General features: G+C 43.6%; 1 protein-coding gene across 2 annotated transcripts in view; it reads left to right on the top strand.

Annotated features, from left to right (window-relative positions):
- Positions 1-18,034, top strand: part of ulk2 (unc-51 like autophagy activating kinase 2) — an 81,888-nt gene that overhangs the window by 60,168 nt on the left and 3,686 nt on the right. Inside the window, exons 16-25 of one of the 2 annotated variants that reach the window (XM_086216146.1) lie at positions 8,003-8,148; positions 8,249-8,329; positions 9,650-9,894; positions 11,133-11,311; positions 14,902-15,011; positions 15,231-15,368; positions 15,489-15,730; positions 15,881-16,059; positions 17,387-17,505; positions 17,874-18,031. In XM_086216146.1, the coding sequence (XP_086072272.1) occupies positions 8,003-8,148; positions 8,249-8,329; positions 9,650-9,894; positions 11,133-11,311; positions 14,902-15,011; positions 15,231-15,368; positions 15,489-15,730; positions 15,881-16,059; positions 17,387-17,505; positions 17,874-18,031 (1,597 nt within the window). The remainder of the gene's footprint in view (positions 1-8,002; positions 8,149-8,248; positions 8,330-9,649; positions 9,895-11,132; positions 11,312-14,901; positions 15,012-15,230; positions 15,369-15,488; positions 15,731-15,880; positions 16,060-17,386; positions 17,506-17,873; positions 18,032-18,034) is intronic. The other variant, XM_086216147.1, reaches the window with a different exon arrangement.

Here is an 18,034-nt window from a genome sequence, read left to right as displayed (position 1 = left end):
AGAGCCAAATCGCAACAAAAGTTATCTCATGACACTAAGTCGAGCAGGTCTAGTACCACACACCTTCAATGAATTTACACCCAACAATTTTCCATGAGCAATGCAGAAGTTGTAAAGGAACAAAATCCTGTGTGATGCAGTGTACGCAGGAATTGTTTTACTATTTTGGTAACAGTTCTTCCTGTCATTACCAAACTCTGGATTCATTTTTTCCATAGCCCACAGAACTTTTGTGCAAAATATGGCACCAATTGTCAACTTGTGGAGCCAAAATCAGATCTCAGGAACAATCATGTTATTGATAGCAAATTCAGTACAGTAGTTCTCCAGTCACCCCTGATAGTAAAAAAATAAAATTACCGGTCTTGGCTGCTAGGTGATGCTTGCGCTAAATATCGCAAAATTTCTAAATAAAAAATAAATAAATAAAATGATAATGAAATGAAGGGAAACTGAGATTGGTTTTAGAATGCTTCAACAATGTCATAAGTAAGGGATAGTCAACGAGTAGGTGTGTGTATATAGTGTATATATGGTTTTGGAAGAGTGAGGCAAAAGGCAAATAGCTATCAGGTCCGCGAAGTGCATCCAATACTGTGTATACACACACCTACTCGTTGATTATCCCACTTATACCATAGTTATAAAACAGTTTGACGAAGTACATGACTTGTTTCAATAGCTGTATGAAGGTGGTTGCCAAATATTTATTGTGTTTTGTCTTTCGGAAACTAGTTCCAGCTGCTTTTGTCTTAAAATTCTGTCATTTGCATTGAGAGATTGTGTTGAAATTTCTGTAATTTTCTACTTTCAAAATAAGCAGATTTAACTGCATTTAAATGATAAAATTGGACTTAAAAGCAATAAGGTAAAGAGTAGCTTTGAGCTTTTTAAATTATGACAAAATTATGCAACCTCCCATCGCAGTGGTATAAACTGCACAGAAAAAACGACGGCACGCGGATGATTCATTATTTTCTTAAATGTTTCAGATGTTTATAATTTATAGTGTGGCATGTAATGTAGATATTGTGATTTACGCTCACAGTTTTGAGAACTTACCATACACTGTAAAGCTGAATTTAGTTTCCACCGGAGTACGAGCAGTCTTAAGTGTCACTTGTCCACAAAGCATACAGCTGATGCAGAGAGCCCTCCACTCCCTTCTGGCGTAAAACAAACCATGACCATTGGAGGCGTCCACCACCCGCAATATCCCCACTATATCTTTTGAGTCCTGTTCTGTGTTGCACTGCCCCCTGTTTAATGCGCACTTTATTCATTGTTTTTATTTAATTTAATTTATTCTGCATCACAGTTTGATGCAATGCATCAGGGTCATCCTTTTGTGTTAATGGCTTAATAGTTCAAGTACTTCAGTTAGTACTAGAAATCATTACTATTATATTTGTTGGGCTTGAGTTTATAATTTTTTTTTTTACCCTGTGCATCTTTTGTTTTGGGACGGCATGGTGGTGCAGTGGTTAGCACTGTTGCTTCACAGCAAGAAGGTTCCAGGTTTGAGTCCCGTCTCGGGCACGGGGTCTTTCTGTGCGGAGTCTGAATGTTCTACCCGTGCCTGCGTGGGTTCTCTCCGGTACTCCGGCTTCCTCCCACAATCCAAAGACAAATGGAGACAAGGCTAATTGGATACTCTAAATTGACCGTATGTATGAATGTGAGTGTGAATGGTTGTCTGTCTCTATGTGTTGGCCCTGTGATGGACTGGCGACCTGTCCAGGGTGAACCCCGCATCTCACCTATAGACGCTGGGATAGGCTCCAGCCCCCCCCCCCCCCCGCAACCTTTAACAGGATAGGAGGGAGAAAATGGATGGATGGATCTTTTGTTTTGTTTGTACTTCTGGACAATACATTGCTCCAACACTAATATACATGCTGCACTTGCAGAGAGCAACTATTTGCCTACTCCCATTTTGGCCTTCTCTCGCTGAGAAAACACTATTTGTGACCTGATTAATGTGAAGGCTGCTGACCCGATACCGGTGAGCGTGTTACGTCATTTCCTGCCTGTAATACTGTCGCTGTGTTGTTCGACTCTCTCAATCCTCCCTCAGGTGTACTGCTAACTTAATCGCTTTAAGCACCACTGTATACGACGTTTTGGTGTAATACATAGGTTTCTGTCACTTAACTCTTTAGCCGGACTTTGCTCTGAAATTCCTCGTTCTATTTGTTATATTTGCCACAGGTCCACTAGCTCACCTTAGCATACTAGCTATGGCCGCTCTCTCTCTTTCCGCCTCTCCCCCCACCTCTCCCTCCCTCTCCTGCTCCATGTGCCAGATGTTTAGTTACTCCTCTGCCTCCTTTAGTGCCAATGGTACGTGTAAAAAGTGTAGTTTGTTTGTAGTCCTGGAGGCGAGGCTTAGTGAGTTAGAGATTCGGCTCCGCACCATGGAAGCTAGCGCTAGTCCTTTACCTTCAGGAGCTTCTCAGTCCACCTTCGCGGGTGCGGAGCCACCTTGCCTAGCCACCGCTAGCAGCTCCCTAGCAGCTCCCGAGCAGCCGGGAACTAGCCAGTCCCGCTGGGTGACATCACGAGGGAAACCTAGACGCAGTAAGCCCGTGTTTGCCCACCAACCCCTTCATGTTTCCAACCGCTTTTCCCCACTCAGCGACACACCTGCTGAGAGTGGAACTCTTCATGTTGGCTCTGTTGCTCGCAGCCCCGCTGTGAAGCCGACATTAGTCATTGGCAGTTCTGTTCTTCGCAACGTGAAGGTAGAGACTCCAGCGAGCATAAAGTGCATCCCAGGGGCCAGAGCGGGCGACGTTGAGGCTAATCTAAAGCTGCTGGCAAAACGTAAGGTTAAATACAGTAAGATTGTAATACATGTCGGCGCTAATGACACCCGGCTTCGCCAGTCGGAATTAACTAAAGTTAACATGGCTTCGGTGTGCAACTACGCAAAAACAATGTCGGACTCCGTAATTTTCTCTGGCCCGCTGCCCAATTTAGCGAGTGACGACATGTTTAGCCGCATGCGTTCATTCCATCGCTGGATGTCTATGTGGTGCTTAGATCACAACGTGGCTTACATAGACAATTGGAGCTCCTTCTGGGGAAAGCCTGGTCTGATTCGGAGAGATGGCGCCCATCCTACTTTGGACATCCTACTTTGGATGGTGCGTCTCTCTTATCTAGGAACATAGGCCAATTTATTAGCAATACTAATCCCTGACAAGCAACCAGAGTTCAGACCAGCAGGCAGAGCTGCAGTTTAACACGCCCCTCTGCTGGTTCCTTCGTGTTGTCACCCACCCAGCCTATAGAAACTGTCTGCCCCGAGGCTTTATAAGCCTGCACCCAAATCTGGAGGAGTAATTTATAGCAATTTAGTTCAAATTAAAACCACTGCTCCAGCAAATCAACCCAATGCAACTATTAAATGTGGTTTGCTTAATATTCGATCTCTTGCATCCAAGTCTCTCCTAGTGAACGATTTAATTACTAATTATCAGATTGGTTTATTAGCACTCACTGAAACCTGGGTGCAGCAAGATGAGTATGTTAGTTTAAATGAATCTTCCCCTCCTGGTTACATTAACTACCATGTACCTCGCACCACTGGTAGAGGAGGAGGAGTAGCTGCAATCTATCAGTTAAATTTGGTGCTTAACCCTCGACCTAACTGTTCATTTAACTCATTTGAGAGCCTTATTGTCAGCTTTTCCCACCCAGACTGGAAAGCAGAGAAACCACTCTTACTTGCTGTGGTGTACCGTCCTCCTGCACCTTATTCTGAGTTCTTAGAAGAATTCCCTGACTTTCTGTCTAACTTGGCATTGAACTCAGACAAAGTCATTATAGTGGGTGACTTTAGCATCCATGTGGACGTCAATGATGATTCTCTGGCCACTGCGTTTAAGTCGCTTCTTGATTCTGTTGGCTTCTGTCAAAGGGTAAACAAACCCACTCACACTTTTAATCACATCCTTGATCTAGTACTCACTTATGGAATAGAAGCTGACCACATCACAGTTCTTCCTCAGAACCCTGTCTTGTCTGATCACTCCTTAATTACATTTGAATTTACTTTATCAAATTATATCCTACCTGGGAAAAAGTCCCGCTTCAGTAGAAGTCTATCTGACACTGCTGTTTCTAGATTTAAGGAGCTTATTCCAGCAGAGCTTGCTGCCACACCTTGTAGTGATATAATGGGCAGTTATGCTGATTTCACCCCCTCGCAGGTAGACTATCTTGTGGACAGCACTGCAGCAGCACTCCTTGGGACACTTGATGCCATAGCTCCCCTGAAGAAGAAGGTTATCAACCAGAAAAGAATAGTTCCTTGGTACAGCCCAGAGCTGCGTGCCTTAAAACAGAAGACCAGACAACTGGAAAGGAAGACACATTCCAGCCAGCACGAGGAAGTCCGCCAAGCCTGGAAGGAGAGTTTATTAATATATAAAAAAGATCTCCGTAATGCTAGAAGCGCTTACTACTCGTCCCTGATAGAAAAGAATAAGAACAACCCCAGGTTCCTCTTCAGCACCGTGGGCAGGCTCACCAAGAACCATAGTGCTGTTGAGCCATGCATCCCCCCAACTCTCAGCAGTAACGACTTCCTTTCTTTCTTTACTGAAAAGATTGTGAATATTAGAACGAAGATTGCCAGTAATGGAGGACAGACTACAGTCCCCATAGAAGCACCTCCCAGACTTGGTGCATACTTGGACAGCTTCTCCCCCATCGACCTGTCAGAATTAACTTCTGCAGTCGGTTCCTCCAAGTCAGCCACTTGTCTGCTGGATCCCATCCCAACAAGCCTCCTTAAGGATGCCTTCCCTCTAGTCAACACTTCTATATTAAATCAAATTAATCTTTCCTTAGTCACAGGTTATGTGCCACAGGCCTTTAAGGTGGCTGTCATCAACCCTTTACTTAAAAAACCTTCTCTTGACCCAGATGTATTAGCCAACTATAGGCCAATATCCAACCTCCCCTACATCTCCAAGATCCTTGAGAAGGTTGTCCTGGAGGAGCTACATGAACATCTGCACAGCAACGAGCTCTTTGAAGCCTTCCAATCTGGATTCAGGGAACACCATAGCACTGAAACAGCACTGGTCAGAGTCTCTAATGATCTTCTTATAGCTTCAGACAGAGGTCTTGTCTCTGTGCTTGTCCTTTTGGACCTCAGTGCTGCATTTGACACCATCGACCACAGCATCCTGCTACAGAGACTAGACCATGACATTGGGATTAAAGGAACTGCCCTAAAATGGTTTAAGTCCTACTTATCTGACAGGTTTCAGTTTGTTAATGTTAATAATGACCATTCTGAGTATAGCAGAGTTACATATGGTGTACCACAGGGTTCAGTTTTAGGACCGATTCTCTTCACTCTTTACATGCTCCCATTAGGTGACATGATCCGGAAGCACTCGATCAACTTCCACTGTTATGCAGATGACACACAACTTTACTTGTCGATGGAGCCAGACGACACAAGCCAGCTTACTCATCTGCAAGACTGCCTGAAAGACATTAAATCCTGGATGTCCTCTAACTTCTTAATGCTCAATTCAGATAAAACTGAGGTAATCATTTTTGGACCTAAACACCACAGGGACACGCTCTTGAATCGGATCACTACTCTAGATGGCATCACCCTAACTTCGAGTACAACTGCAAGGAACCTTGGGGTCATTTTTGACCAGGACCTTTCCTTCAGCTCCCACATAAAGCATGTGACTAGGACCGCCTTCTTCCATCTGCGAAGTATTGCTAAGATTAGGAATATCCTTTCCCAGAGTGATGCTGAAAAACTGGTGCATGCATTTATCACTTCTCGGCTGGACTACTGCAACTCTCTCCCGTCAGGATGTCCTAAATACTCCCTCAAGAGTCTCCAGCTGGTCCAGAACGCTGCAGCGAGGGTTTTGACGGGAGTTAAGAAGAGAGAACACATGTCTCCCACTTTAGCTTCTCTCCACTGGCTTCCTGTAGGATCTAGAATCGACTTCAAAGTCCTTCTGCTGACTTATAAGGCTCTCAATGATAAAGCTCCATCCTATTTGAAAGAGCTCATTAGTCCCTACTGTCCGACCAGAGCACTCCGCTCCCAGAATGCAGGTCTTTTAGTGATTCCCAGTATCAATAAAAACAGACTGGGAGGTAGAGCCTTTAGTTACCGGGCTCCTCTACTGTGGAACCAGCTCTCTCAATGGGTCAGAGAGGCAGACACTTGAACTACGTTTAAGTCCAGGCTTAAGACCTTCCTCTATGACAGAGCCTTCAGTTAGGACTGGTTCAGGTAGCTCTGAACCATTGATAGCTATGCTGCTACAGGCTTAGACTGCTGGGGGACACATCAGGTTACATGGAGCCCTTCCCTCCTCTCCTCTCCTCTCCCCCTCTCTCCTCCTCTCCTCCCTGCACATTTTTGGAACTGTCACTACCACTACTTGTTGCACTTTGTAGTTTGGCCTTGGTGTCTCGCAGTCTCTCTGTGTTTCCACAGATCCACCAGAGCCCCAACCGCCGCCTGCATCGCCCCCCCCCCCCCTTATTCCCCACTGTTACAATGGCCTGCGCTCCCCTTCCATGAACCAGTCTGCCATCCAGTCCCCCATCAAGCTGGCTTGCTCTCCCTGCCTCCCCTACCAGAAGCTTCCTTCTTCAGCTGTTATTAACATTTCCGTGTTTCTCACATTCTGCATTGTAAACTGTTTTCTTGTCTGTAACAACATCTACTGCACGTCTGTCCGTCCTGGGTGAGGGATCCCTCCTCTGTTGCTCACCCTGAGGTTTCTCAGATTTTTCCCTGTTAAAAGGGTTTTCTATGGAGTTTTTCCTCAGTCGATGTAAGGGTCTAAGGGCAGAGGATGTTGTTATGATGCCATGTGAAGCCCTTTGAGACAAACTGTTTGTGAAAACGGGCTATACAAATAAAATTGCCTTGCCTTGCCTTGCCCATGTTTATATGGTTGATTAAAAAAATGAAAAATATCAGTTTATGGTAGATTTAGAGCACATAAAAAATATGTGATTAATCGTGAGCTATGGACAACCATGCGATTAATCTGATTCATTTTTTTAATCGACTGACAGGTCTAGTTCAGATATGTCCTGAGACTGATGCTAGTTTCCTACACCATTGTGGTGCTATTATGCTATGTTGCAGGTATGTCCTTGAAATTGTCTTTCATTCTTTGAGTTGTTTATCAGCCATTAGTAAAGAAGCTTTGACAGTTCACAGTTGCCATCGTAGCATCTTGACTGGCGGAGTAATTTTGAATGAATGATAAAGCTTGAGCCGAACTACTTGTGCGTATATACGGTTTTAGTCACCACCTTGCCAGCCAAGCTGAAAAGAGAATTCAGTCTGACCATGGTATAATTCAAAAATAAAACATCCACCTTTAGGTGGCACTTTCATTAACATAAAGACTTTTAGGACCCTAATTACAATGTCGAACATGGGATTGATACAATCTCAAAAAGTCCATCCATCCATTGTCTTCCGCTTATTCCTGTTAAGGGTTGCGGGAGGGCTGAAGCCTATCACAGCGGCTACGTGCGAGAGGCGGCGTACACCCTGGACAGGTCGCCAGTCCAAATCTCAAAAAGTGCGATACCTTTTTTTGATCCGGTCCTGGCGTCTGTGTCTGATTACCATGAAATTTTGCACATATGAACTGTGGCCACTCATGACAAAAAGTTATCTAAAGAATTTTGACACACAGTGTTTGAGTTTATGTAGAAATCTTTAACTATTTGGTGAAGCTGCAAATCTTGTTTACACAAGTACTTTACAAATTGTGTTAATGGCAGTAGGTTGAATTAAAATTCTCCTAATCCAACTTTTAGCACAATTGAGTCCATATCCACATTGAAGCCAAAAATTACATTTTTTTGGCTTCAATGCAGATAAATGAGTGATGCATAATCAGTTTTGCCAATTTTCAATATGGCAGCAAACTAACTTTTCAATTCACATGAGATCATCTGCACATGGATTATGTTTTAGGTCTGGTGTAGTGAGGCGATCCAACACTAGTCCTATGGGGTTTCCCAAGGTCGGCTCAGGGTCCCCCAGCTCTGCAGATGTTCCTCAGACAGTGGGCCGCCGTCTGTCCACTGGTAGTCCCCGGCCCTTCTCCTCCTCGCCTCTAGGTAAGGAGTCTTGCACTCATCACACAGCACACCAGCATCTTAACATCTTCCAGACTTAAATAATAGTTGTTCGCAAATTCAAAACGAAAATAACTTTTAGGGGGCACCATTCCTGAACACCTGGGTCACTGCTCCTGTCAACTCCAAAACCTTGATCCTCGCAGCCGCGGTTCCTCAGGAGGTCAGATCATGGAGAAATTTTGAACTGCCCTCTATGTAACGCTGGCACCCTTAGATTTTTGTCTGGAAAGTAGCTTGTTGACAAAACGGATAGCAGCAACCTCTTCACACTATCAACAGTACTGAACTATCTACAAAAAAGTTTACCAAGTATGAATCAAACTGCAAAACAATTGAACACTGGAATTGCAAGCAAGCCCTGAGTAAGTTGAAATTTGGTGCCCATAGGACATTACACAAGTCAGGCCTTGTACAAAATTTTACACAGACTCATCAGGGCATCAGAGATAAGTGAGCTCTGTTTAATGTTAATAGGACTGATGTTGCGGACACTATAAGTAGGGCTGCAACTAACGACTATTTTAATAGTCGACGAGTCACCGACTATTGAAACGATTAGTCGACTAATCGGATAATTATTAATTTTGTCTTAAATTCAGCCTGAAGTTGATTTAATTATGTGGCAAATGATAATAAACAAGAAAGATGGGTACAATGAAAAATACATCTTTTATTGAACATTCATTAATTTAAAATACGTTTGTCAGGCGCAGTCTGGCATAACGCGAGAGCTCTCTTTTATAGCGAAAATACGTTTTTAAAATGTACAATGTGTGTCATAAAAACCGTATTGGCTTGAATGTTACTTGAATCTCACCGAGGCGAGTCAGACTCCGTTTCGTTCAACTGCCCGACGTGCTTCTTTAAATGTTCGTGCATCACCGCCATGATACGCACGGTCTGCTTTGCAACCTCTACAAGTAGTCTTTTTATTCGCCGTATCCAGGCTAAAATGCCACCAAACTTTAGAAGTTTTGGTACGCGCACCTGATGTTGACGCCGCGTTCCTGAATGTTACCGCTCAGAGACAGAGACACTATTGCGCATGAGCAACCCTCAGCAGAGATTGTAATCAAGTGAGATGCCTCACTCTGTTGGAAAAACACTTGTGGCGACAATAGTCAACAATGGAATTCATTGTCGACTATTTCTATTATCGATTTTTGTCGACAACGTCGACTAATCGTTGCAGCCCTAACTATAAGTACTAATACTAACATATTTGGTTCATACCTTCTGTGTCGTCAACATTCTTTGATAACTTTTCATTGAAAATGCATATACAGTATGAGTGCAAAGTTGTCCAAAACAGACAAGTAGTCTCACGCTAAACTGCTATTTTCCTCCCGCAGTTCTGAGCTATGTTGTTTTACCTTTAGGTTTTAATTTATTTTAAATTAATTGAATTTTTAATTTTAAGTATATGTATTTTTTGGGGGGGGGGATTATTCTTATCTAATCTCTTCTCCACCTCTTCTAGGCTCCTCTGTCCCATCATCTCAGCTTTCGGGAACTCGTCTCCAGAGCACCCCGACCCCAAGTGAGATGTACCAGACCAGGCAGAAACTCCACAAGCAGCTGTCAGACCCAGCTCAGCCTTCCCACACCTCTTTCTGCAGTCACTCTCCTCAGCTCAGCCGCCCCGCCAACTTTGGTTCCTCCCCCCGCACATCAGACTGGCTGCAGAAGTCGCCACTCCCCACCATCATTGGCTCCCCTACCAAGGTGAATACAGGAAGTAGTAACTTAACCTTTACACAGGGACCTGCAAGAGTGGTGGGCAGGCAATTGGTGGCTTTGTTCTGATGCTCATTGGTATAATTGTCAGAATAAAGTTGAAGTTTGGGTAAATGTATGGCTATGAACTTTGATATGGATTTGCTGCTACCAAATGAACACAAACCAGCACCTGCCTGTGTCATCTTCTGTGTACGACAGTGTTCATTTCTTGGACAGCATTGTTGGCAGGGCAAAAACAACATGTTTTAAAGGTCTTGCTGTTCCTGTGGCTGTATTTGTAAATGTAAAGTTAGTGTGAAGATGATGTAACTAACTTAAAAGACTAACTTAATAATATAGACTTATTAAAACTGATAAAACCCCTCAATAAATCCCCCTTCATGCGGATTATATGTTCAAGTTTTATTGAATCGATGTGAAAGAGGAGTTGAAAGCTGTAATTTATGGTGCCCTTCATTGAATATTTGTCCATTCCATTATCCAGTCATTAAGGTAACAAAATATTTTGAACAGCCACAACACAGTACAGCCAGTACTGTTCAACACCACCACAAATTACAGTCCAAAATGACATTTAAATGATTGCCACCCCCTACATGCCATCTCATGAAGAAGAGCTTTATTGCTAGGCTGTTGTATCATAATTGATATGAAACCTGGTTTTAATGCTTTGTCCAATTCATGTATATTAATCTACTTAAATAATAGGTGTTAACACTTGGAGTTCCAATAGATTATTACATTTTTCATAGTTTTGATTTGGTCTTTGTACACATACAAGAGGGCAGCACTGTGTTGCAGTGGTTAGCACTGTTGCCTCACATCAAGAAAGAATCTTTCCTTGTGGAGTATGCATGTTCTCCCTGTGCCAGGGTGAGTTCTCTGACTTTCACCCACAGTCCAAAGACATGCAAATGGGGACAAGGCTAATTGAATACTCTTAAAAAAAAAAACAACAACAAAGTGGTCGTGTATGTGAATGGTTGTCCGTCTATATATTTTGGCCCTATGATGGACTGGCAACCTGTCCAGGGTATACCCCGCCTCCTGCCCGAAAGCTGCTGAATAGGCTCCAGCCTCCCCATGACCCTTAACAGGATAAGCAGAAGAAAGTGGATGGATGGACACATACAAGATTATCAATTTAGTTTAAAAAAAAAATCATGAGCATGTCATGGGCATCAATGTCTATTTCCCTTTTGTGATTTTTTTCTTTCATCTAGACCATTTCAGCACCATTTAAGATCCCCAAAACCCAGGCGTCCTGTAACTTGATGGCCTTGGCAGACAGCCCAGTTTCCACCAAGATGCTTGGAGATGTCCAAGATATCTGCAGCCACCATTGCACCGCTTGCCCCACTGCACGTGCAGTTGCCCCTGAAGCTAGCAGGACTTTTGGCAGGTAGGACTCTATGAAACACCCAACATTTTGATTCCAGACTTGCAGTCACATTTTCAGAAAGGACTAGGGGGTGAGTATGGGGTGGATGGCTCCTTACAAAGGGCGCTTCAGTCTTTTTACCGGAGGAGTGAGAGTCTGGTTCACGTTACCGGCAGTAAAGTCGGACCTGTTCCCAGTGAGGGTTGGACTCCGCCAGGCTGCCCTTTGTCACCGGTTCTGTTCATAACTTTTGTGGACAGAATTTCTAGGCACAGCTGGGTGGTGGAGGGGGTCGAGTTTGGTGGCGGAAGGATGCCATCTCTGCTTTTTGCGGATGATGTGGTCCTCTTAGCTCCATCAAGGCACGACGTCCAGCTCTTGCTGGGACAGTTCGTAGCTGAATGTGAAGTGGCTGGGATGAGAATCTGCACCTCCAAGTCTGAGGCCATGGTCTTTAGCTGGAAAAGGGTGGCCTGCCCACTCCAGGTCAGGGGGAGGTGGAGGAGTTTAAGTATGTCGGGATCTTGTTCACAAGTGAGGGTAGGATGGAGCAGGAGATTGACAGGCAGATTGGGGCGGCATCCGCAGTGATGTGGGTGCTAAACCAGTCCGTTGTGATAAAGAGGGAGTTTAGCCACAAGGCGAGGCTCTCTATTACGGGTCAATCTACGTTCCAACCCTCAAGCCCCTTTGGTCATGAGCTTTGGGTAATGACCGAAAGAACAAGATTGCGAATACAAGCAGCCAAAATGAGTTTCCTCCTCAGGGTGGCTGGGCTCTCTCTTAGAGATAGGGTGAGAAGCTCAGTCATTCGGAAGGTACTCAGAGTAGAACCGCTGCTCCTCCATGCCGAGAAGAGTCAGTTGAGGTGGTTCGGGCATATGGTGAGGATGCCTCCTGGACGCCTCCCTCGGGAGGTTTTCCGGGCATGTCCAACCAGGAGGAGGTCTTGGGGCTGACCCAGGACACGCTGGAAGGATTAGATCTCTCGGCTGGCCTGGTGAAGCCTTGAGATTCCCCTGGAAGAGCTGATGGAAGTGGCTGGGGAGAGGACAGTCTGGGCTGCCTTGCTGAGGCTGTTGCCCCCGCGACCTGGACCAACCTGATAAGTGGAGGAGGGCAACGACGACTAGTGGGTGGTCCCTGGGTGCTCCAGGTTCCTCTGAGAACCAAAAAATGCAAATTACCTTCGGTTAGTTTCACACTCAAAGGTTTGCGCGACTCTTGCTGTATTCAGATTCAGAAAACTTTATTTCTTCCCATGGTGGGCAATTAAGGGAGCAGAGAGCAATAGAAAAGAGAATCAAGATGTAATAATGCCACTACAGATTCTTATTCAAGTCCACCAATTTATCCCGTTCCCCAAACAGTAACTATGACCTGTCGTGGATGTTTTACTTGTAAGGTCCAATACAAATGCTTCCTCCTGCTCAATCCTTGCCATTGTGAATCATATGACTTCTTCTCAACAGGTGTCTGTTGGAAGCAGTTAACAGAGGAAAAAGCTTCCGTAGATGTCACTTCTCTATGTTGGTGGTACGTCAGCTAACAAGGATCCTAACGTATCAGGATGAGTCTGCAGTGCTCGCTCAGCTGCCAACAAGTCTTAGCACTTCATGAATTATTTATCAGGGAAAATATAGACATTGTGTTTACAATTGAGATGCAGCAGCAAAATTCTGAGCTTATTCATTTCAATGAACTTTGTCATGAAGACTTTTTTTTTTGCTGGGGTCGTTATTTTGATCGTGGCCCACCATGTAATGGTTTTGAAAAAAAAATCTGGCCCTTGGCTAAACTGAATTGCTGACCCCTGGTCTATAAGTGATTTGAGATTGTTTTGGTTGTTGCTCAGCAGACACCTGACACTTCGTCTTTGTTTGAGCTTCAAATAACTGACATTGGCCATTGGTCAATTCATTGTATTGCCCTTCTGTAGGGCCCTATAAATTCCATTTTATTTTTTCCCAAATTCCATTTTGTTTTGTCCATTTTAATTTTATGGAATTCCATTTTTTTTTACCTTTTACTTATAATTTACCACAAAACAGTGTGTTTAAATAATGTTTATGAATAAAATGCACACTAATTAAATAGAAATGACCTTACAGTAATTGAGGCAACACAATATTGCACTTTTCCTCTATACTTTATTGCTGCATCATCATCATCGTGTTCTACTGGCTAGCGTTACCACGATGCTTTTCTTTTTTTATGTAACTTTTGGACAGCAGGTGATCACACGTATTTTTCCGCTTCCAGTCAACAGAGTGTTGACAAAATGTACAAAATAACACGTCACCTGACACATAGAAGTCACCGGGGTACTGCTTAGCTCTGTATTTAGGCGTTAATGTCCTATTGCGTAGCTTTTCAGCAGACGGGGGGAGCGCCATGTTTGAATTTTGTTTTGAAAGGGACGGGGGGCAGGGGTTGTGTCACACTGATTAGCGACCCCCGGGAACGATTCCCCAGGTTTATGTTCTTTTGGCTCATGACGCATTAAAAATTAATTCCGTTTTTATTGCCCAATTCCGCGATTCCGCGATCGCGGAAATAATAGGGCCCTACTTCTGAACTGTTTCAGTCCGAACTGACAACAGTTTTTTGGCTCTGTTATAAAGTTACACACAGATATGTTATTTGGGGATTTCAACTTCCACTTTGATTATCCTAATTCCAACCTTGCTGTGGCCTTCCTTGATATCACTGAATCTTTCAATTTTATTTATAAATCCCATTCAGAGCTGAACACACGTTGGATTTAATTTTTGCCAATGTTTTTCCATCCACAGTTAAAAATGTTTCCATTAGTGATAATAAGTGTGTTCTTTTTGGTTTCTCGTTTAATCTAGATTTAGTGCACTTCAAACAGGTGTCTTTTAAGCACATTATTAATGAAAGCAGAGCTAATAACATCTGCTCTGTTTAAACATGACCAGAAAAAAGAAAAACAAAGCTCAAGGTTAACTGAGATTTCTATAGAGAAAAACTTTGCAGCTGTAATTTGGTATTAAAGCGTGACAATAATTTTTCTCTGACCTAATAAGCAAAACCTTAAATAATGCCAAGGTTCACTTCACAACTGTATAAGTTGATTCAGGGCAAGCTGAAATTCCTACCTAACTTCTCTCCTATCAAGTTTGTAATGACTTTTCCTCCTTTTTTACGGGAAAATCCAAAATAATCACCATTTCTATTTCAAATGCGGTCTCAGTATAACCCTCATTTTCACATAATGCCAGTTAAATTATCATATCACACTTTCATCAAGTTGATTATGAAACAATCAGAAACATAGTATTCCAGCTAAAGTTCTTTCACCTGTTTACTTGATTCCATATTGACAAATCTACTGCCATACTGACAGTCTGCTTGATTCACTTATCAAGTGTATTAATGAAATAAACAACTGCATGAGACACAATTTTTTCAGCTAAATGCCAAATGGGATCAATTGCTACATAACAAGTGAAAGTATTAATTCTGGGACTGAGTCATATTCTAAAGAGGTCATTTTCAGGTGTGATTCAACATTTGCAGCTACTTGATGCCTCACTCTAGTCTTTTATGTGATGTTATTTTTGTGTGGTATTTGTGTTTCTCTGCAGGTCTGTTAGTACGGGTCGTCTGTCTGAGCAGCCAATTAGAATCACCCTGGGGGGACATACCTATCAGGGTAGTCCTGATAGCATGAACACAGAGCGACCCATGGACACAGGTATGGGAACACTGCTATGAAGTCAATGGATAGTATTTTATCACGAGTTACCATACTTAAATGGTAGGTATTGAATCAGTGTAACCAAGGCTTAAAGCTTTCCAATAGGCATTTTTGGAATCAGCTCAGTTGGTTCAACATGCTTGGTTTTAGATGTTTTCACAGCTCTGGTATGGAAAACACTTGATGTGTAAAAGTCTACATTTCCTCCATCCACAGTCCCTTCATGTTCCAGTATTTTGACTCAGGGTGGGTCAACAAGTCCCCGCACTGTCCTTTTCACAGTGGGTTCACCGCCCAAAAGCAGCACTCCTCCTACCTGCAGCCAACTGGGTACTCGACCACGTACAACCTCAGGTGAAGACTTCTTACTCGAGCCAGCGTATGCAAAGGCAGTAAGCTGCCAGAAGAAGGATTATAAATAGGAAAGCTGAGAGGTACTTTTTATCTGATGATTATCCTCCGTTCATTCCCAAGTGGGCTCCAACAGTTCAGCTGGCTCCCTGTGTTCCACTAGTGGACGCATCTATGTTGGTTCTCCTCCGGGCATGGTCATGGGCTCTTCTCCTCCTGGAGGTTTCGGAGCCAGCCACCTCATCCCTGTGGGAGAGGGAGCACCGAGCAGCCTCCGATATGTCCCCTATGGAACCTCCCCTCCAAGCTTGGAGGGATTTATCACCTTTGAAGCCCCTGAGCTTCCTGAGGAGACTCTCATGGAGGTAAGCAAGTAAGGGGTCTCATTAAATACATTTAACAACTATGGTTCTACATCCGCTCAACACTTTTTGTAAAGTATCACAAGGTAACTTATATTGTGGAGTTGGTGCATCATGTATTTATAAGATTGACTTGAATATTTCCTCAAATAGCGTGAGCACACAGACACCCTGATCCACCTGCGAATGATGCTTTCCTTCACTGACTGCGTCCTGGAGCTGGCAGCAGTTAGAGCTGGGGGTGCCGAGCTAGGTGTGTCAGACACCTCCCTCTACCCACCTCAAGAAAGTGTGGTTGTGGATCAGATCAGCCAGCTCAGCAAAGAGTGGGGGTGAGGAATGAAAAAATAAAAATGTTAAATCCTGTGGTGTGATATAATTTGACTCATCAACCCTGATTCCTCAGCATGAAGACAATAATGGAAAAGATTACTTCCTCAACTCATTGACATTGTCTGGTTCAAGTGACCCAAATCTGATCTTTGGAACATGTAGCACAAGTCTGACTGGTGATATCAACAGGAAAGAAAAAACACACAGGATTAGATTCTCCCATATCAATTTAAGGCCTCAAATATCCATCCATCCATTGTCTTCCGCTTATTCCTACACATTAAGGGTCGCGGGGGGGCTGGAGCCTATCCCAGCGTCAACGGGCGAGAGGCGGGGTTCACCCTGGACAGGTCGCCAGTCCATCGCAGGGCCAACATAGAGAGACAAACAACCATTCACACTCACATTCATACCTACGGTCAATTTAGAGTATTCAATCAGCCTAGTCCCCAATTGCATGTTGTTGGATGGTGGGAAGAAGCCAGAGTACCTGGAGAGAACCCATGCAGACACGGGGAGAACGTGCAAACTCCACACAGAAAGATCCCGTGCCCGAGCTGGGACTCGAACCCGGAACCTTCTTGTTGTGAGGCGACAGTGCTAACCACTGCACCACCGTGCAGCCGGCCTCAAATATATGTAGAAATAATTCAGATATGAATTTGATTTGTGCAGCATGGCAGCAGCACATCTAAATGGACAGATGAGATATTCCTGCTCTGTGTTTTTTTTGTGAATGAAAATCAATTAAAAATGTAATGATCATTGCATTTTGATGAGGTTATGGCGTGTTGCATATTGGTAACTATGGTTACAGTGACCAGTCAGCTCTCTGCTGTTCAGTTTATGTAATGATTTATTCGTCCTGACCTGTCCACTATAAATGCCAATGTTTATTGGCATGACCCGATCTGGATCTACAGATAACGGTGTGCGGGTCTGCATGCAGGTCAGCTACAATTCTTCCTGTCGTCTTGTTTGAGTCCATTGCAAGTGTGCTGAACAGCCAGTTATTTGTTGGTTTTACTTCTATGTAACCAAACCATCATATCTGCATATGGCTTCAAGCAGATGTACACAAGTATCAGATATGGGTCACTTTTTAAAGAATGTGTAGCAATCTGAACAGTCAAAAATCAGATATGAACAGAAAATGGGATCCAGGCATCAAGACCAGCAGTGTGAATACAGCCTAACTTCTGTTATTTTAAAACAGTCTTGTTTTTTATCATTGCCAGTCGTCCATAGGGGTGGTGTCTAGATGTGCTTCATTGCTGAAGTGTTTCCCTGACTAACAATATGCTGGTGTGTCTGCTCACCCTGCAGACAGGTGGAGCAGTTGGTTCTTTACATGAAGGCAGCGCAGCTCTTGGCTTCCTCCCTACATCTGGCCAAGGCTCAGATTAAATCAGCCAAGCTCAATCCTTCCTCCGCAGTCAAACAGGGTAAGGACTGTTGTGTCTTCATGGCGTATAACCAAACTTAACCTGGAGGGAGAGAGAAGATAACTAATTTACTGCATTCATCATTGTTATGGTGATTAAAATTTGGCCTCTTTTAGAGAGCTAGTTCATTTGGCTTAACTCATCAATAATATCTGGCTTTTCCAGCTCTTTCTATTAATTTTTAATTTCATTTAAGCACATCCGCAGTCTGATTCACTCATATTTTCTGCTTTTTAATGTTGATCTGTGCCCTAATCCTGTATCCAGTAGTGCCTGTGCAACCATCCTTAGCTTTTACCTTATGTATGATAAAGCCAAAAAATAGTATGATCATTTGAAATGTTAAACCTTTTTGCATCTGTCCTCAGTGGTGAAGAGTCTGAATGAGCGATACAAAAGCTGCATCTCCCTTTGCCGGCAGCTGACTGACAAACTCAACCATTTCTTCTCTGATAAGCAGCGCTTTGTGGATGAGATCAATGGTGTCATTGCAGAAAAGCTCATCTACAATCATGCTGTAGAGATGGTG

Source organism: Aulostomus chinensis, chromosome 10 (assembly GCF_037954235.1).
Source record: "Aulostomus chinensis isolate RoL2024-O1b breed Wild chromosome 10, RoL_Achi_v1.0, whole genome shotgun sequence".
In the NCBI taxonomy this organism is placed as follows: Eukaryota; Metazoa; Chordata; class Actinopteri; order Syngnathiformes; family Aulostomidae; genus Aulostomus; species Aulostomus chinensis.
Note: the sequence above shows the minus strand (reverse complement) of the source record. Positions and strands in the feature narration are given on the sequence as shown.